Genomic DNA, 20901 nt, shown 5'->3' with positions numbered 1-20901 from the left:
CCCGGGGCTCTGGGTGCCCCCCTCCCCCGCTCACCCCTCGATGCGGGTGGGGTACATGGAGCCGAACGAGGTCTGGCTCTCGTACTGCCGGCACGGGGGGGGGTCAGGGGGGGCTATAGGGGCCGGGGGCACCTATAGACCCCTCACGGGCACCTATAGCCCCCCCCCGAGAGGCCCCACAGCCCCTATAGGGCCCCACGGCCGGGTCCCTATGGCCCCTATAGCCCCCCGAGAGGTTCTATAGCCCCTATAGGGCCCCACGGCCAGGTCCCTATGGCCCCTATAGCCCCCCGAGAGGTTCTATAGCCCCTATAGGGCCCCACGGCCAGGTCCCTATGGCCCCTATAGCCCCCCGAGAGGTTCTATAGCCCCTATAGGGCCCCACGGCCAGGTCCCTATGGCCCCTATAGGCCCCCGAGAGGTTCTATAGCCCCTATAGTGCCCCACGGCCGGGTCCCTATGGCCCCTATAGCCCCCCCCCGAGAGGCCCCACAGCCCCTATAGGGCCCCACGGCCAGGTCCCTATGGCCCCTATAGCCCCCCGAGAGGCCCCACAGCCCCTATAGGGCCCCACGGCCGGGTCCCTATGGCCCCTATAGCCCCCCAAGAGGTTCTATAGCCCCTATAGAGCCCCACAGCAGGGTCCATATGGCCCCTATAGCCCCCCGAGAGGTTCTATAGCCCCTATAGGGCCCCCACAGCCAGGTCCCTATGGCCCCTATAGCCCCCCGAGAGGTTCTATAGCCCCTATAGAGCCCCACAGCAGGGTCCATATGGCCCCTAGAGCCCCCCTGAGAGGTTCTATAGCTCCTATAGAGCCCAAAATGAGGATTTATATGGCTCCTATAGCCCCTATAGCCCCCAGAGAAGCCCTACAGCCCCTATATAGCTCCAGCCCTATAGGGTCTGTATGGCCCCCAGAGAGACCCCCTATCCCCTATAGAGCCCAAGACCAGAGTCCATATGGCCCCTATATCCCCTATAGAGCCCAAGAACATGATCCATGTGGCTCATCTGTCCCCTATAGAGCCCAAAAGCAGAGTCTGTACGGCCCCCTAGAGCCCCCCGAGAAGCCCTATATCCCCTATAGCACCCAAGGACAGGACCCATATAGCCCCTACAGCCCCCAGAGATCCCCTATATCCCCTATAGCGCCCAAGGACAGGACCCATATAGCCCCTACAGCCCCCAGAGATCTCCTATATCCCCTATAGCGCCCAAGGACAGGACCCATATAGCCCTTACAGCCCCCAGAGATCCCCTATATCCCCTATAGTGCCCAAGGACAGGACCCATATAGCCCCTACAGCCCCCAGAGATCCCCTATATCCCCTATAGCACCCCAGGAGAGGATCCATATGGCCCCGAGCCCCCCTCCATCCCCTATAGCGCCCTAGGACAGGATCCATATGGCCCCCAGCCCCCCCACACCCCCTATAGAGCCCCGGCACAGGCTCCATATGGCCCCCAGCCCCCCTATACCCCCTATAGCGCCCCGGCACGGGATCCATACATCCTCCAGCCCCCCCCACCCCCTATAGCACCCCAGCACAGGCTCCATACATCCCCCAGCCCCCCCATACCCCCCATACCCCCCCAGCACAGGCTCCATACATCCCCCATACCCCCCATACCCCCCCAGCACAGGCTCCATACACCCCCCAGCCCCCCCATACCCCCCCAGCACGGGCTCCATACATCCCCCAGCCCCCCCCATACCCCCCCCAGCACGGGCTCCATACATCCCCCCATACCCCCCCATACCCCCCATACCCCCCAGCACAGGCTCCATACACCCCCCAGCCCCCCCATACCCCCCCCATACCCCCCCCAGCACGGGCTCCATACATCCCCCAGCCCCCCCATACCCCCCATACCCCCCCAGCACGGGCTCCATACATCCCCCATACCCCCCATACCCCCCAGCACGGGCTCCATACACCCCCCAGCCCCCCCATACCCCCCCCAGCACGGGCTCCATACATCCCCCAGCCCCCCCATACCCCCCATACCCCCCCAGCACGGGCTCCATACATCCCCCATACCCCCCATACCCCCCCCAGCACGGGCTCCATACATCCCCCAGCCCCCCCATACCCCCCATACCCCCCCAGCACGGGCTCCATACATCCCCCAGCCCCCCCATACCCCCCATACCCCCCCAGCACAGGCTCCATACATCCCCCAGCCCCCCCATACCCCCCATACCCCCCCAGCACGGGCTCCATACATCCCCCAGCCCCCCCATACCCCCCATACCCCCCCAGCACAGGCTCCATACATCCCCCAGCCCCCCCATACCCCCCCATACCCCCCCAGCACGGGCTCCATACATCCCCCAGCCCCCCCATACCCCCCCCGGCAGGGGCTCCATATGCCCCCCATACCTCCCCCATACGCCCCCCCCCGCCCCCCCCCCCCCGGCGGGGGGTGGCCCGCGCGGCACCTTGGCGTAGCAGCGCTCCATGTGCCGCAGGGCCACCTTGGGGTTGATGGGGTGGCCGCAGGAGACGCAGAAGATCTGCAGGTCGGTGTCCTCGCTGTCCCCCCTCCGTGCTCTGCGGGGGGCGGGGTCAGGGGCGGGGCCGGGGGCGGGGAAAGGCTCGGGGGGGCGGGGCTGGGGGAGGGGCAGGTAAGGGGCTCGGGGGGGAGCCAGGGGTCCAAGGGGCGGGGTTAAGGGGCCTGGGGGCGGGGTTAAGGGGCCCGGGGGCGGGGTTAAGGGGCCCGGGGGCGGGGTTATGGGGCCCAGGGGCGGGGTTATGGGGTTCAGGGGTGGGGTTATGGGGTTCAGGGGGCGGGGTTAAGGGGTTGGGGGCAGGGTTAAGGGGCCTGGGGGCAGGGGTTAAGGGGTTTGGGGGCGGGGTTAAGGGGCCTGGGGGCGGGGTTAAGGGGCCTGGGGGCGGGGTTAAGGGGTTCAGGGGCAGGGTTAAGGGGTTCAGGGGCAGGGTTAAGGGGCCTGGGGGCGGGGTTAAGGGGTTGGGGGCAGGGTTAAGGGGCCTGGGGGCAGGGGTTAAGGGGTTTGGGGGCGGGGTTATGGGGCCTGGGGGCGGGGTTAAGGGGGTTTGGGGGGGGGTTAAGGGGTTTGGGGGGGGTTAAGGGGTCTGGGGGCGGGGTTAAGGGGGTTCAGGGGGGATCTGGGGCGTGGGGGCGTGGTTAAGGGGTCTGGGGGCAGAGTTAAGGGGGTTCAGGGGATACCTGGGGGGCGGGGTTATGGGGACTGGGGGCAGGGGTTAAGGGGTTTGGGGGCGGGGTTAAGGGGTTTGGGGGCGGGGTTATGGGGCCTGGGGGGCGGGGTTAAGGGGCCTGGGGGCGGGGGGTTATGGGGTTCAGGGGCAGGGTTAAGGGGCCTGGGGGCGGGGGTTAAGGGGTTGGGGGGCAGGGTTAAGGGGCCTGGGGGCAGGGGTTAAGGGGTTTGGGGGCGGGGTTATGGGGCCTGGGGGCGGGGTTAAGGGGTTTGGGGGGGGTTAAGGGGTCTGGGGGCAGGGTTAAGGGGGTTCAGGGGGGATCTGGGGCGTGGGGGCGTGGTTAAGGGGTCTGGGGGGCAGGGTTAAGGGGGTTCAGGGGATACCTGGGGGCGGGGTTATGGGGACTGGGGGAGGGGTTATGGGGGTTCAGGGGGGACCCAGGGGTCTGGGGGCGGGGTTATGGGGGTTCAGGGAGGGTCTGGGGGTCTGGGGGGCGGGGTTATGGGGCCTGGGGGGCGGGGTTAAAGGGGGTCAGGGGGCTGGAGGTGCAAGGGGGTGGGGTTAAGGGGTTTGGGGGCAGGGTTATGGGGGTTCAGGGGGGGATCTGGGGCCCGGGGGGCGGGGTTATGGGGCCTGGGGGCGGGGTTGAGGGGCCTGGGGGGCAGCGGGGGGGGCGCCCACCTCCTCGTCCTCGCGGGGCGGGTGCCCCTTGGCGCGGGCGATCAGCCCCTCCAGCTCGTGGAAGCGCCGCTCCATCTCCTGCAGCCGCAGCCGGGCCTGGTGCTGCTCCCGCCGGATCCGCTCCAGCAGCCGCTTCCCGTGCTCCTCCGCCACGCAGGGGCTCTGCTGCCACTGCTGGATCCGCTGCGGCAGGATCTCGTAGATCCGGCTGCGGGGAAGGGAGGGGGGAAACGGGGTTCATGGGGGTGCCCCGGGGGATCCCCGCTGCCCCAGGGCCCCGGGATCCCCGGGATCGGGTGGGGGATCCACTGCTGGACCCGCTGCGGCAGGATCTCATAGATCCAGGGGGGGAGAGGGGGTTCATGGGGGCGCCCCGGGGGATCCCCGCTGCCCCAGGGCCCCGGGATCCCCGGGATCGGGTGGGGGATCCACTGCCGGACCCGCTGCGGCAGGACCTCATAGATCCGGCTGCGGGGAAGGGAGGGGGAGGGGGTTCATGGGGGCGCCCCGGGGGATCCCCGCTGCCCCAGGAGCCCAGGATCCCTGGGATCGGGTGGGGGATCCACTGCTGGATCCGCTGCGGCAGGATCTCGTAGATCTGAGGGGATGAGGGGGTTAATGGGGGCACCCCGGGGGATCCCCGCTGCCCCAGGAGCCCGGGATCCCCAGGATCGGGTGGGGGATCCACTGCCGGACCCGCTGCGGCGGGATCTCGTAGATCCAGGGGGGGGAGAGGGGGTTCATGGGGGCGCCCCGGGGGATCCCCGCTGCCCCAGGAGCCCGGGATCCCCGGGATCGGGTGGGGGATCCACTGCTGGATCCGCTGCGGCGGGATCTCATAGATCCGGCTGCGGGGAAGGGAGGGGGAGGGGGTTCATGGGGGCGCCCCGGGGGATCCCCGCTGCCCCAGGAGCCCAGGATCCCTGGGATCGGGTGGGGGATCCACTGCTGGATCCGCTGCGGCAGGATCTCGTAGATCTGAGGGGATGAGGGGGTTAATGGGGGCACCCCGGGGGATCCCCGCTGCCCCAGGATCCCCGGGATCGGGTGGGGGATCCACTGCTGGATCCGCTGCGGCAGGATCTCGTAGATCCAGGGGGGGAAACAGGGTTCATGGGGGTGCCCCGGGGGATCCCCGCTGCCCCAGGAGCCCGGGGATCCCCGGGATCGGGTGGGGGATCCACTGCTGGATCCACTGCGGCGGGATCTCGTAGATCCGGCTGCGGGGAAGGGAGGGGGAGGGGGTTCATGGGGGCGCCCCGGGGGATCCCCGCTGCCCCAGGGCCCCGGGATCCCCGGGATCCACTCTGGATCCAGCTATGAGACTTCATACTGGTTTGTACTGGTTTATACTGGTCTATACTGGTCGGTACTCCCTTGGCGGCCAGCTTGACGCCGCAGGCCTCGCTGCGGTACTCAGATAACCGGGGCGCCAGACTGGGCTCCTGGGCGCTACGCTACTTCATACTGGTCTGTAGTGGTGTCTACCAGGCTGTACTGGTCTAGACTGGTTTCTACTGGCCTAGACTGGTTTCTACTGGTCTACACTCACTCGGCAGCCAGCTTGACACCCCCATCCTCCCCCCAGTACTCGGATGACCGGGGCGTCAGAGAGGTCTACCACCCTCTATACCACTTCCTAGGGGCCTACACTGGTTTGTACTGGTCTGTACTGGTCTATACCAGTCTATAATGGTTTATACCAGCCTATACTGGTCTATACTGGTCTACACTGGTCTACACTCACTCAGCAGCCAGCTTGACACCACCATCCTCCCTCCAGTACTCGGATGACCGGGGCGTCAGAGAGGTCTACCACCCTCTATACCAGTTCCTAGGGGCCTACACTGGTTTGTACTGGTCTGTACGGGTCTATACCAGTCTATAATGGTTTATACCAGCCTATACTGGTCTATACTGGTCTACACTGGTCTACACTCACTCGGCAGCCAGCTTGACACCACCATCCTCCCTCCAGTACTCGGATGACCGGGGCGTCAGAGGGGTCTACTACTCTCTATACCACTTCCTAGCGGCCTCTACTGGTCTGTACTGGTCTATACTGGTCTGTACCAGTCTACACTGGTCTATACTGGTTTCTACTGGTCTACACTCACTCAGCAGCCAGCTTGACACCACCATCCTCCCCCCAGTACTCGGATGACCGGGGCGTCAGAGGGGTCTACTACTCTCTATACCACTTCCTAGCGGCCTCTACTGGTCTGTACTGGTCTGTACCGGTCTATACTGGTCTAGACTGGTTTCTGCTGGTCTAGACTCACTCGGCAGCCAGCTTAACACCACCATGCTCCCTCCAGTACTCAGATGACCGGGGCGTCAGAGGGGTCTACCGCCCTCTATACCACTTCCTAGCGGCCTCTACTGGTTTGTACTGGTCTGTACTGGTCTATACTGGTCGGTACTCACTTGGCGGCCAGCTTGACGCCGCAGGCCTCGCTGCAGTACTTGGAGGGGGGCCGGGCGGGGCGGGTGCAGCCGGGGCCCAGGCACTGGCCCAGCCCGGCGGGGTCGCGGGCGTCGGGGCGCTCCGGGTGCCGGCTGCGCTCCCGGTGCCGCGGCTTCTGCCGGTGCCGCTTGTAGCGCTCCTCCTTCTGCCGCCACCAGTAAGAACCAGTAAGCACCAGTTTGCACCAGTAAGGCACCAGGGAGCCCACCAGGAGCCTTCTTGGCGGCTCCCAGTAGCTCCTGGTGGCCCTCCCAGTAACCCCTGGGGCCTCCCAGTAACCCTCAGGGCCTCCCAGTAACCCTTGGGGCCTCCCAGTAGCTCCCAGTAACCCCCAGTAGCTCCCAGTAACCCCCAGTAGCTCCCAGTAACCCCCAGTAAGACCCCCAGCAATCACCACGAGCTCACCTAGAGCTCCCAAGAGCCCTCCCAGTAGGTCCCAGTGGCCCTCCCAGTAACCCTTAGGGGCTCCCAGTAACCAACCCTCAGGGCCTCCCAGTAGCTCCCAGTAACCCCCAGTAGCTCCCAGTTCACACCAGTAAGACCTCCAGGGATCACCACAAGCTCACCCAGAGCTCCCAGCAGCCCTCCCAGCAGCTCCCAATGGCCCTCCCAGTAACCCTCAGGGGCTCCCAGTAACCAACACTCAGGGCCTCCCAGTAGCTCCCAGTAACCCCCAGTAGCTCCCAGTTCACACCAGTAAGACTCCCAGGGATCACCACGAGCTCACCCAGAGCTCCCAAGAGCCCTCCCAGTAAGCTTCAGGGCATCCCAGTAACCACCAGAACCCCACCAGTAGCTCCCAGTAGCCCTCCCAGTGACTCCCAGTAGCTCCCAGTGCCCACCAGGACCCCACCAGCAGCTCCCAGTGGCCCTCCCAGTAAGCTTCAGGGCATCCCAGTAGCTCCCAATAACCCCTAGGGCATCCCAGTAACCACCAGAACCCACCAGTAGCCCTCCTAGTGACTCCCAGTAGCTCCCACTGCCCACCAGGACCCCACCAGCAGCTCCCAGTGGCCCTCCCAGTAAGCTTCAGGGCATCCCAGTAGCTCCCAGTAACCGCCAGAACTCACCAGTAGCCCTCCTAATGACTCCCAGTAGCTCCCAGTGCCCACCAGACCCCACTAGGAGTTCCCAGGAGCCCTCCCAGTGACTCCCAGTCGCTCCCAGTGCCCACCAGAACCCCACCAGCAGCTCCCAGGAGCCCTCCCAGTAGCTCCCAGTGCCTCCCAGTAGGCCCCCAGGCCCCACCTTTTTGTCCGACTTCTTCTCCCGCCGCTTGACGTGCTTGACCTTGACGGCGCGCTTGCGCAGGACGGGGTCGAGGAAAGGGGCGTCCTCGGGGTCGCTGAGCCACGGCTGCACGGGGACACGCCAAGAACACGCCTCAGCACCGCAAGCACACGCCTCAGCACCGCAAGCACACGCCTCGCCACGCTTAAAACGCCCATTTCTGGGCCAAAACCACGGCTCGGGGCACTCGAAATACGTCTTTACACGCCAAAACACGCCTCAACACGCTTAAAATGCCCATTTCTGGGCTAAAATCATGGCTTGGTACACTTGAAATACGTCTTTACACGCTAAAACACGCCTCAACACGCTCAAAACGCCCATTTCTGGGCCAAAACCACGGCTCGGGGCACTCGAAATACATCTCTACACGCTAAAACACGCCTCGCCACGCTTAAAATGCCCATTTCTGGGCTAAAATCATGGCTTGGTACACTTGAAATACGTCTTTACACGCTAAAACACGCCTCAACACGCTTAAAACGCCCATTTCTGGGCCAAAACCACGGCTCAGTGCACTCGAAATATGTCTTTACACGCTAAAACACGCCTCGCCACGCTTAAAACGCCCATTTCTGGGCTAAAACCACGGCTCGGGGCACTCGAAATACGTCTCTACATGCTAAAACACGCCTCGACACGCTTAAAAGGTGCCTGCACATGAAAAACATGGCTTGGTGTGCTTCTAACATGCCTCGACATGCTAAAAACACGCCTTTACATGCTAAATAATGCCTCCACGCACTTAAAACATGCCTTGACACGCTAAAAACATGCCTCAACATGCTTAAAAGACATCTTTACGTGTTAAAAACATGCCTTAATACCCCGTAAAAATAGGTTCGGGTGCTAAAACACGCCTCGCCAGGCTTAAAACATGTCTACATGCTAAAAACATGCCTTGACACACTTAAAATGTGCCTTTACATGTTAAAAACATGCCTTGATGCACTGAAAACGTACTTTTACATGGTAAAAACACGCCTCAACGGGCTTAAAACGTGTTTACATGCTAAAACATGCCTTGGCGCAGCGTAAAAATGCCTTTACACGCTAAAACACGCCTCAACATGCTTAAAACACGCTTGCAAACCATAAATGTACCCTAACGCGCTTAGAATATGGCTTTACATGTTAAATACGTGTCTTGATGTACTCAAAACACGCCTTTACATGCTAAAACATGCTTCGAGGGGCTCAGAACGCACCTTTACACGCCAAGAACACGCGTCGAGGGGCTTAAAACAGCGTCACACGCCAAAAACACGCCTCTACACGCAAAGCCGCGCCTTGGCGCCGTTAAGGCGCGACTCCGACACGCTAAGGACACGGCTCGACCCGGTTAACACGCCCCAACACGCTAACCCCAGCCGCCGAACGCCCTAACGCGCGGAAAGCACGCCTCGACACGCTAAGAACACGCCAGCGGGGGGGGGGGGGGGGTTGGAGGGTCCCGGGACCGGGATTTGGGGGGATTTGGGGTCCCCGAAACCGAATTTGGGGCGTTTTGGGGGGATTTGGGGTCCCTGGAACTGAATTTGGGGCGATTTGGGGGGGATTTGGGGTCCCCAGAAACAAATTTGGGGAATTTTGGGGGGACCTGGGGGGGATTTGGGGTCCTGGAACCCAATTTGGGGGGATCTGGGGTCCCCGGAACCGAATTTGGGGCATTTTGGGGGGGATTTTGGGGGATTTTGGCTCCCCGGAACCGAATTTGGGGCATTTGGGGGGATTTGGGGGGATTTGGGGTCCCCGGAACCGAATTTGGGTCATTTTGGGGGAATTTGGGGTCCTTGGAACTGAATTTAGGGAATTTGGTGGGATTTGGGGGGATTTTGGGTCCCCGGGAAGAAATTTGGGGAATTTTGGGGGGACCTGGGGGGGGATTTGGGGTCCTGGAACCAAATTTGGGGAATTTTGGGGGATTTGGGGTCCCCGGAACTGAATTTGGGGCATTTTGGGGGCATTTTGGGGGGATTTGGGATCCCTAGAACCAAATTTGGGGCATTTTGGGGGGATTTGGGGTCCCTGGAACTGAATTTGGGGCATTTTGGGGGGATTTGGGGGGGATTTGGGTCCCCAGAACCGAATTTGGGGGATTTGGAGGTGGTTCGGGGGGAATTTGGGTCCCTGGAACCGAATTTGGGGCATTTGGGGGGATTTGGGGGGGATTTGAGGGGATTTTGGGTCCCCGGAACTGAATTGGGGGGGATTTTGTGGGGATTTGGGGCTCCCAGAACCGAATTTGGGGAATTTGGGGGGGGTTTGGGGCGATTTTGGGGTCCCTGGAAGTGAATTTGGGGAAATTGGGGGGATTTGGGGTTCCCAGAACGGAATTTGGGGAATTTGGGGGGGATTTGGGGTTCCTGGAAGCAAATTTGGGGAATTTGGGGGGATTTTGGATCCCCAGAACTGTATTTGGGGAATTTGGGGGGATTTGGGGTCCTCGGAACCAAATTTGGGGCATTTTAGGGCAATTTTGGGGGGATTTGAGGAGATTTTGGGTCCCCGGAAGATAATTTAAGGCATTTTGGGGGCATTTGGGGGGGATTTGAGGTCCCCGGAACCGAATTTGGGGCATTTTCGGGGGATTTTGGGGGGATTTGGGGTCCCCAGAACCGAATTTGGGGCATTTTGGGGCGATTTTGGGGGGATTTGAGGTCCCTGGAAGTGAACTTAGGACATTTTGGGGTGATTTTAGGGAGATTTGGGGTCTCAAGGGGAAATTATGGGGATTGGGGGGGGATTTGGGGTGCCTGATGTTCATTTTGGGGGATTTTGGGGCCATTCTGGGCGGATTTGGGGTCCCCAACCCAGAATTTGGGGCATTTAGGGGCCATTCTGGGGGATTTGGAGTCCCCAGCGCCCATTTTGGGGCCATTCTGGGGGAATTTGGGGTCCCCAGCGCCCATTTTGGGGCCATTCTGGGGGGATTTGGGGTCCCCAGCGCCCATTTTGGGGCCATTCTGGGGGAATTTGGGGTCCCCAGCGCCCATTTTGGGGCCGTTCTGGAGGATTTGGGGTCCCCAGCGCCCATTTTGGGGCCGTTCTGGGGGAATTTGGGGTCCCCAGCGCCCATTTTGGGGCCGTTCTGGGGGAATTTGGGGTCCCCAGCGCCCGTTTTGGGGCCGTTCTGGTGAATTTGGGGTCCCCAGCGCCCATTTTGGGGCCATTCTGGTGAATTTGGGGTCCCCAGCGCCCATTTTGGGGCCATTCTGGGGGATTTGGAGTCCCCAGCGCCCATTTTGCGGCCGTTCTGGGGGAATTTGGGGTCCCCAGCGCCCATTTTGGGGCCGTTCTGGGGGATTTGGGGTCCCCAGTGCCCATTTTGGGGCCGTTCTGGGGGAATTTGGGGTCCCCAGCGCCCATTTTGCGGCCGTTCTGGGGGAATTTGGGGTCCCCAGCGCCCATTTTGGGGCCGTTCTGGGGGATTTGGGGTCCCCAGTGCCCATTTTGGGGCCGTTCTGGGGGAATTTGGGGTCCCCAGCGCCCATTTTGGGGCCGTTCTGGGGGAATTTGGGGTCCCCAGCGCCCATTTTGCGGCCGTTCTGGGGGAATTTGGGGTGCCCAGCGCCCATTTTGGGGCCGTTCTGGGGAATTTGGGGTCCCCAGTGCCCATTTTGGGGCCGTTCTGGGGGAATTTGGGGTCCCCAGCGCCCATTTTGGGGCCGTTCTGGGGAATTTGGGGTCCCCAGCGCCCGTTTTGGGGCCGTTCTGGGGGAATTTGGGGTCCCCAGTGCCCATTTTAGGGCCGTTCTGGGTGGATTTGGGGTCCCCAGCGCCCATTTTGGGGCCGTTCTGGGGGAATTTGGGGTCCCCAGCGCCCATTTTGGGGCCGTTCTGGGGGGATTTGGGGTCCCCAGCGCCCATTTGGAATGGATTTAGAGCCCCCAACCCAGACTTTGAGGGGTTTTGGGGCGGTCGGGGGCGGATTTGGGGTCCCTACCCTCAAACCCAAGCCCCCTGGGGGGGAGGGGAGGATTTTGGGGTGCCGGGGGAGGGATTTTGGGGTGCTCACCAGCCCGTGCTCGTCGAAGGCGCCGGCGCAGAGCTCCTGGTAGAGCCGGGGGTCGAGCGGCAGCTCCTCGTCCGAGAGGCTCTCGGGGGGCCCCGCCGCCCCCAGCTGCTCCTTCAGCAGCTCCAGCTCCCCCTCGCGCCCCCGCGCCAGCTGGGGGGGGGTCAGCACCCACCCAGCCGGCCGGCGCCCCCGCCCCCCCGCGACCCCCCCCCCCTTGCAACCCCCAAGCGTTCGGGGGACCCCCCCCCCCACCCCCCCAAGGGGACCTAGGGAACCCCCCCGCCCTCAAAAAGGGACCCAGGCGTCTTGGGGAGCCCCCCAACCCCCACCCAAGGGGACCCAAGCGTCTGCGACCCCCCCACCCCCACCCAGAAGGGACCCAGGTGGGGGAGGGGGACCCGACATCAGCCCCCCCCATGGACCCAGGGGGGACCCAGGCTCTGGGACCCCTCCCCCACCCCCACCCAGGGGGGACCCAGGCATCTGGGACCCCCCCACCCCCACCCCGGGGGGACCCAGGCTCTGGGACCCCTCCCCCACCCCCACCCCGGGGGGACCCAGGCTCTGGGGACCCCCCCACCCCCCCCAAGGGGACGCAGGCGACTCACCGAGGTGGGGAAGTACTTGTAGGACTCCTGGGGGGGAGAGGGACATGTTGGGGACACGTCGGGGACACGTCAGGGACATAGGGACACATTGGGGACGTGGGGGCGCGTTGGGGACGTGGGATGGGGACACAGGGACACGTGGGGGGCACGGGATGGGGACACAAGGACATGGGATGGGGACACGGGGACACGGGATGGGGACACGGGGACACATGGGGGACACGGGATGGGGACACAGGGACATGGGGACACATGGGGGACACGGGATGGGGACACAGGGACATGGGACGGGGACATGGGGACACGTGGGGGATATTGGGGACACATGGGGGACACGGGGACACATTGGGGACACGGGACGGGGACACAGGGACACGTGGGGGACAAGGGATGGGGACACAGGGGACATGAGATGGGGACACAGGGACACGTTGGGGACATTGGAGACACGGGATGGGGACATGGGGACACGTTGGGGACACGGGAACATGTTGGGGACATGGGACAGGGACATGGGGACATGGGATGGGGACACAGGGACAGATTGGAGACATGGGATGGGGACATGGGGGACACAGGGACACGTGGGGGACATTGGGGACACGTGGGGGACATTGGGGACACAGGGACACAGGGACACGTGGGGGACAGGGGATGGGGACACGGGGACATAGCGAGGACACGTTGGGGACATGGCAGGGACGTGGGACATGTTGGGGACATGGGATGAGGACACAGGGACACATTGGGGACGTAGAACAGGGAACACAGGGACACGTCGGGGACACGGGGACACGTGGGGACATTGGGGACACAGGACGGGGACACAGGGACACGTGGGGGACATTGGGGACACAGGGACACATTGGAAACATGGGACGGGGACATGGGGACACGGGGGGACACAGGGACACGTTGGGGACACGGGAACACGTGGGGGACATTGGGGACATGGGATGGGGACACGGGGACACGTTGGGGACATCGAACAGGAGACAGAGGATGGGGACACAGGGACACGTGGGGACATTGGGGACACGGGATGGGGACACAGGGACACGTTGGGGACATTGGGGACACAGGACAGGGACATGGGGACATGGGATGGGGACGCAGGGACACATTGGGGACATAGCACAGGGGACACGGGGACACGTTGGGGACGTGGGGACATGGCGAGGACACGTTGGGGACATGGTAGGGACGTGGGACACCTTGGGGACGTGGGATGGGGACACAGGGACACACTGGGGACATGGGATGGGGACATGGGGGACACGGGGACATGTGGGGGACATTGGGGACATGGGACAGGGACATGGGGACAAAGGATGGGGACACGGGGACACATTGGGGACATGGGATGGGGACACAGGGACATGGGATGGGGACATGGGGGACACGGGGACACGTGGGGGTCACGGGATGGGGACACAGTGACATGTGGGGGACACTGGGGACACGGGATGGGGACACAGGGACATGGGATGGGGACACGGGGACACATGGGGGACATCGAACGGGGGACACAGGGACACGTGGGGGACACGGGATGGGGACACAGGGACATGGGATGGGGACACGGGGACACATGGGGGACATCGAACGGGGGACACAGGGACACGTGGGGGACATTGGGGACAGGGGATGGGGACACAGGGACACGTGGGGACATTGGGGACAGGGGATGGGGACACAGGGACACGTGGGGACATTGGGGACACAGGACAGGGACATGGGGACATGGGATGGGGACACGGGGACACATTGGGGACATCGAACAGGGGACACAGGGACACGTGGGGGACACGGGATGGGGACACAGGGACATGGGGACACGTTGGGGACATGGCGGGGACGTGGGACACGTTGGGGACGGGGGATGGGGACACAGGGATGCGTTGGGGACATGGGGACACAGGACAGGGACATGGGGACATGGGATGGGGACGTGGGGACACGTCGGGGACACGGCGGGGACACGGCGGGGACACGGGACACGTTGGGGACGGGGGATGGGGACACGGGGACACGTGGGGGTCACGGGACGGGGACACGGGGACACGTGGGGGACACGGGACGCGTCAGGGACACGCCAAGGACACGGGACAAGAGGACAGGGCCACAGCGGGGACACGCTGGGGCCACCCCGCCCCCCAAAACCCCGCACACGCCAAGCACACGCCAAGCACCCGCCAAGCACCCGCCAAGCACCCGCTGACGCCGCCCTAGCTGCACGCTAACACGCTAAGAACACACGAGCGACGGGCAAAGCACACGCTAACGCCGCGCTAACACGCTAAAGCCCCCAGCGCCGTGCTCGTGGCGCGCTGAGGACACGCTAAGCGCACGCAGGCCACGCTAACGACACGCTAAAGCCCCAGTCAGCTCACGCTAAGGACACGCTAAAGCCACGCTAACGACACGTTACACATCCGTTAAGGCCACGCTACCAACACGCGAAGCACACGCTAAGGCCACGCTAACAAAGCACACGCTAACGACACGCTAAGGGCAGGCAAACGTGCTCAGCCCACGCTAAGGCCACGCCAGCCACACGCTAAGGCCACAGTGACAATGCTAACGACACGCTAGCACGCCAAGCACACGCAGGACACGCTACGCACACGCCAAGCACACGGTAAGGCCACGCTAACAACACAAGACGCTGAACGCGCTACAGCCACGCTAGCAACGCGCTAACACGCTAAAGCCACGCAAACAACACGCTAAGGCCACGCCAAGCACACGCTAACACCACACACTAAAGCCATGCTAAGGCCATGTCAAGGGCAGCCTAAAGCCACGCTAAGGCCGTGCCAAGCACACGCTAAGCCCACGCCAAGCACACGCTAAGGCCCTGTAGAGCACTCCTAGTCCCACGCTAAGGCCACGCCAAACACACGCTAAGGCCACATAAAATACTCGCTAGCCCCACGCCAAGCACACGCTAAGACCCCACCAAGCACACGCTAAGACCCCACCAAGCACACGCTAAGGCCACACCAAGCACACGCTAAGGCCACATACAATACTCGCCCCATGCCAAGGACACGCCAAGGCCACATAAAATACTCACTGGCCCCACGCCAAGCACACGCCAAGGCCACACCAAGCACACGCTAAGACCACATAAAACACTCACTGGCCCCACGCCAAGCACACGCTAAGACCACGCCAAGCACACGCTAAGGCCACATAAAACACTCACTGGCCCCACGCCAAGCACACGCTAAGGCCACATAAAATACTCGCTAGCCCCACGCCAAGCACACGCTAAGACCACGCCAAGCACACGCTAAGACCACATAAAATACTCGCTAGCCCCACGCCAAGCACATGCCAAGGCCACATAAAATACTCACTGGCCCCACGCCAAGCACACGCCAAGGCCACACCAAGCACACGCTAAGACCACATAAAACACTCGCTAGCCCCATACCAAGCACACGCTAAGGCCACGCCAAGCACACGCTAAGACCACGCCAAGACCACGCTAAGACCACATAAAATACTCACTAGCCCCACGCCAAGCACACGCCAAGGCCACATAAAACACTCGCTAGCCCCACGCTAAGGCCACCCCAAGCACACGCCAAGGCCCCGCCAAGCACACGCCAAGGCCCCGGGACTCACGCGGGCGCGCAGCTGGCACTGCCGCAGGCGGCACTTCTGGCGGATCTTGTTGGGGCCCCCGAATTTCTTCATGTCGCGGCAGAAGTCGCACTGCCCGCAGTCCTCGGGGCGCCGGCACGCCTCGCACTCCCCGCACATGCGGGCCGACCGCTTGATCTACGCGGAACGGGGGGGGGGGATGCAGGCGGTCGGGAGGGGATCCGGGCGGCCGGATTCACCCCCAATGCTTCTGTGCACCCCTGGGTGCTCCCCCGGACCCCTTGGGTGCCCCCCCGGACCCCTTGGGTGCCCCCCTGGACACTTGGGTGCCCTCCCAGACCCCCTGGGAGCCTCCCCCGACCCTTGGGTGCCCCCCCGAGACCCCTTGGCTGCCCCCCCGACCCCTTGGGTGCCCCCCTCGAGACCCCTGGGTGCCCCCCAAGACCCTTGTGTGCCACCCCAGACACTTGGGTGCCCCCCAGACCCCCTGGGTGCCCCCCCAGACCCCTTGAGTGCACCCCAGACCCCTGGGTGCCCCCTCGAGACCCCTGGGTGCCCCCTGAGACCCTTGCGTGCCACCCCAGACACTTGGGTGCCCCCCAGACCCCCTGGGTGCCCCCCCAGACCCCTTGAGTGCACCCCAGACCCCTGGGTGCCCCCTCGAGACCCCTGGGTGCCCCCCAAGACCCTTGTGTGCCACCCCAGACACTTGGGTGCCCCCCAGACCCCCTGGGTGCCCCCCCAGACCCCTTGAGTGCACCCCAGACCCCTGGGTGCCCCCTTGAGACCCCTGGGTGCCCCCTGAGACCCTTGCGTGCCACCCCAGACACTTAGGTGCCCCCCAGACCCCCTGGGTGCCCCCCCAGACCCCTTGAGTGCACCCCAGACCCCTGGGTGCCCCCTCGAGACCCCTGGGTGCCCCCCTCAGACCCCTTGGCTGCCCCCCAGACCCCCTGGGTGCCCCCTTGAGACCCCTGGGTGCCCCCCCAGACACTTGGGTGCCCCCCCCGACCCCCTGGGTGCACCCCAGACCCCCTGGGTGCACCCCCAGACCCCTTGAGTGCACCCCAGACCCCTGGGTGCCCCCTCGAGACCCCTGGGTGCCCCCCTCAGACCCCTTGGCTGCACCCCAGACCCCCTGGGTGCCCCCTTGAGACCCCTGGCTGCCCCCCTGACCCCTGGGTGCCCCCCCGAGACCCCTTGGGTGCCCCCAGACCCCTTGGGTGCCCCCCCGGACCCCCTGGGTGCCACCTTAGCAGCTCGGCCCTGCTCCAACGCCAGCTCCTGGGCCTTGACGCTCTCGTGTTCCCGTTCCTTTTCCCGCCATTTCTTGTGCCGGTACCGGATCTCCAGGGTGGGATCCTTCTCTGGGGGGGGGGAGGGAGGGAGTCAGGGGGACCCCGGAGTCCGGGACCCCCCCAAAAAGGGACCCAAGAACTTGGGACCCCCCCAAAAAGGGACCCAGGCACCCGGGAGCCCCCCAAAAAGGGACCCAAGAATTTGGATCCCCCAAAAAAGGGGCCCAGGTGCTCAGGAGCCCCCCAAAAAGGGACCCAGGCACCAAGGAGCCCCCCAAAAAGGGGCCCAGGTGCCCAGGAGCCCCCCAAAAAGGGGCCCAGGCACCAAGGAGCCCCCCAAAAAGGGGCCCAGGTGCCCAGGAGCCCCCCAAAAAGGGGCCCAGGCACCAAGGAGCCCCCCAAAAAGGGACCCAGGCACTAGGGAGCCCCCCAAAAAGGGACCCAGGTGCCCAGGAGCCCCCCAAAAAGGGGCCCAGGCACCAAGGAGCCCCCCAAAAAGGGACCCAGGTGCCCAGGAGCCCCCCAAAAAGGGGCCCAGGTGCCCAGGAGCCCCCCAAAAAGGGGCCCAAGAATTTGGAACCCCCCCAAAAAGGGACGCAGGCACCCAGGAGCCCCCCAAAAAGGGAGGCAGGTGCTGGGGACCCCCCCCCAAACGGGGCGCAGGCGTTGGGGGCCCCCCGAAGGGGGCGGCTCACCCCGGCACTGCAGGCAGTACCACTCCCGTATGGCCTTGGCCATCTTCTCGGTGATGTTGATGCAGTCGCCGTGGAACCACTCGTTGCAGTTGTCGCACCCGCTGCGGGGGAAGGGAGCACCCTCAGCCCCCCGGGGAGAGCACCCAGGCCTCCGGGAGCCCCCCCATCCCCCACCCTAAGGCACCCAGGCCTCCGGGAGCCCCCCCATCCCCCACCCTAAGGCACCCAGGCCTCCGGGAGCCCCCCCATCCCCCACCCTAAGGCACCCAGGCCTCCAGGAGCCCCCCATCCCCCACCCTAAGGGATCCAGGCCTCCAGGAGCCCCCCCATCCCCCACCCTAAGGCGCCCAGGCCTCCGGGAGCCCCCCCATCCCCCACCCTAAGGCACCCAGGCCTCCGGGAGCCCCCCATCCCCCACCCTAAGGCACCCAGGCCTCCAGGAGCCCCCCATCCCCCACCCTAAGGGATCCAGGCCTCCGGGAGCCCCCCCATCCCCCACCCTAAGGCGCCCAGGCCTCCGGGAGCCCCCCCATCCCCCACCCTAAGGCACCCAGGCCTCCGGGAGCCCCCCATCCCCCACCCTAAGGCACCCAGGCCTCCGGGAGCCCCCCCATCCCCCACCCTAAGGCGCCCAGGCCTCCGGGAGCCCCCCCATCCCCCACCCTAAGGCACCCAGGCCTCCGGGAGCCCCCCATCCCCCACCCTAAGGCACCCAGGCCTCCAGGAGCCCCCCATCCCCCACCCTAAGGGATCCAGGCCTCCGGGAGCCCCCCCATCCCCCACCCTAAGGCACCCAGGCCTCCGGGAGCCCCCCCATCCCCCACCCTAAGGGATCCAGGCATCCGGGAGCCCCCCCCTCCCATCGCCCAGAAGGGACCCAGTGGCCAGGGGGGCACCCAGGAGCCCGGGGAAGGGACCCAGGAGCCCGGGGGGGGGGGGGCACCCATGGGTTCAGGGAAGCCCCATAATGAAGCACCCAGGAATTTGGGGGCACCCAGGAGCCGGGGGGGCACCCAGGGGTCCTGGGAAGGGACCCAGGAGCCTGGAGGGGGCACCCAGGAGCCTGGGGAAGCCCTGTAAGGAGGGACCCAGGAACTGGGGAGCACCCAGGGGTCCGAGGGGGGCACCCATGGGTTCAGGGAAGCCCCATAAGGAGGCACCCAGAAGCCTGGGGAAGGGACCCAGGGGGGGCACCCATAGGTTCGGGGAAGCCCCATAGGAGGGACTCAGGAACTGGGGGGCACCCAGGGGTCTGGGAAGGAGACCCAGGAACCTGGAGGGGGCACCCAGGAGCCCGGGGGGGGCACCCAGGAGCCTGGAGGGGCACCCAGGAGCCCGGGGGGGGCACCCAGGAGCCTGGAGGGGCACCCAGGAGCCCGGGGGGGGGCACCCAGGAGCCTGGAGGGGCACCCAGGAGCCCGGGGGGGGGCACCCAGGAGCCTGGAGGGGCACCCAGGAGCCCGGGGGGGGGCACCCAGGAGCCCGGGGGGGGGCACCCAGGGGTCCTGGGGGAGCCCCATAAGGAGGCACCGAGGAATCGGGGGGCACCCAGGAGCCGGGGGGGGCCCCATAAGGGGGCACCCAGGAATCGGGGGGCACCCAGGAGCCTGGGGAGGCCCCATAAGGAGGCACCCAGGAATCGGGGGGCACCCAGGAGCCCAGGGAAGGCACCCAGGAGCCTGGGGAGGCCCCATAAGGAGGCACCCAGGAATCGGGGGGCACCCAGGAGCCCCGGGGAAGGCACCCAGGAGCCGGGGGGGGCCCAGGGGCCCCGGCCCCCGCCCGGCCACTCACATCATGAAGCAGTTGATGTCGGGCTTGCGGCAGACGCAGTAAACCGGGGCGTTCTCCTCCCCGCCCGGGCCCGCCTCCGCGTCCGAGAACTCGCTGTCCTGAGGGGAGGGAAGGGGGCGTCAGGGCCTCGGGGGGCCCCCCCGGAGCCCGCCCCCCCCCGGGAAGGCCCCCAAGCGCCCGGGGAGGCCCCGGCGGCCCGCCCCTCCCCCTCACCATCGCCGCTCGTGTGGCGATCACTGGCCCCGAGGGAAGAGCCCCGACCGGACCCGCCGAGACCGGAAAGGGAAAGGGCGTGGCCGGTTTCCGCTTCCGCCCCTAAAATGGCGGCGGCGGCGCCTGCGCGGGGCGGCGCAAAATGGCGGCGCGCGGTGAAAGGGGTGGTTCAAAATGGCGGCGCGCAGTGAATGGGGTGGTTCAAAATGGCGGCGCGCGGTGAAAGGGGTGGTTCAAAATGGCGGCGCGCAGTGTGTGTGGGTGGGGGGGTGGTTCAAAATGGCGGCGCGCAGTGGGGGGGAGGGTGGTTCAAAATGGCGGCGCGCATTGTGTGTGTGTGTGTGGAGGGTGGGGTTCAAAATGGCGGCGCGCAGCGGGGGCGGCCATGTTGGGGAGGGACGGCGTGGGTGGGAGGCGCAAGGAGAGACGGGAGCGGTGGTGGGGGTTGGGGGCGTTTATTGGGGGACATCGGGGGGGGACAGGGGGACATCGGGGGGGGGAGGGGGGACACGGGGGGACGGGGGGGGCAGGGGGAGGTGGGGACATGGGGACAGGGGGACATGAGGGGACGGGGGGGGCGGAGGGGGGTTGAGGGGGACGTGGGGGGGGACACGGGGACATTGGGGACATTTGGGGACGTGGGGGGGGACATGGGGACATGGGGGGGGACGTGGGGACGGGGGCACTGGGGGCACTGGTGGCACTGGTGCCCCCCCCGCTCAGGGGGGCGGGGGCCCTGGCGGGGGGGGCTGCAGCCGCTCCAGCTCCTCCTCCAGCCTGGGGGGGGGGGGGGGGGGTGGTGGGCGGGGTCAGGGGGTGGGCGGGGCCGCTACGGGGCTCCGCCCACCGAGGGGGCGGGGCGGGGGGCGGGGCACCCACCTCTCCCTGCGGCGCAGGCAGCCCAGCCGCCGGCCGAGCTCCGCCCCCCAGGCGCTGCCGCGCCCCCCTCCTCCGCCTGCTCCACCAATCGCCTGCCGGGACCCGGGCGCTCGCGGGGGGGCGGGGCCAGGCACCCCGAGGGGGCGGGGCCTGGGGCG

General features: G+C 65.5%; 1 protein-coding gene across 1 annotated transcript; it reads right to left on the bottom strand.

Annotated features, from left to right (window-relative positions):
- Positions 1-30: 30 nt before the first annotated feature.
- LOC309601364 (CXXC-type zinc finger protein 1-like) lies at positions 31-19939 on the bottom strand (the record flags this gene model as incomplete). Its single annotated transcript, XM_082334322.1, is given in 13 exon segments — positions 31-84; positions 2447-2548; positions 2550-2558; positions 3867-4074; positions 6294-6478; positions 7582-7689; positions 11642-11791; positions 12250-12276; positions 15886-16041; positions 17116-17231; positions 17858-17958; positions 19652-19749; positions 19865-19939. Coding segments are annotated over 13 exon segments (1317 nt in total). The 5' UTR covers positions 19868-19939.
- Positions 19940-20901: the final 962 nt, after the last annotated feature.

This window comes from Platalea leucorodia, assembly GCF_965183815.1.
Source record: "Platalea leucorodia genome assembly, chromosome: 33".
NCBI lineage: Eukaryota > Metazoa > Chordata > Aves > Pelecaniformes > Threskiornithidae > Platalea > Platalea leucorodia.
Note: the sequence above shows the minus strand (reverse complement) of the source record. Positions and strands in the feature narration are given on the sequence as shown.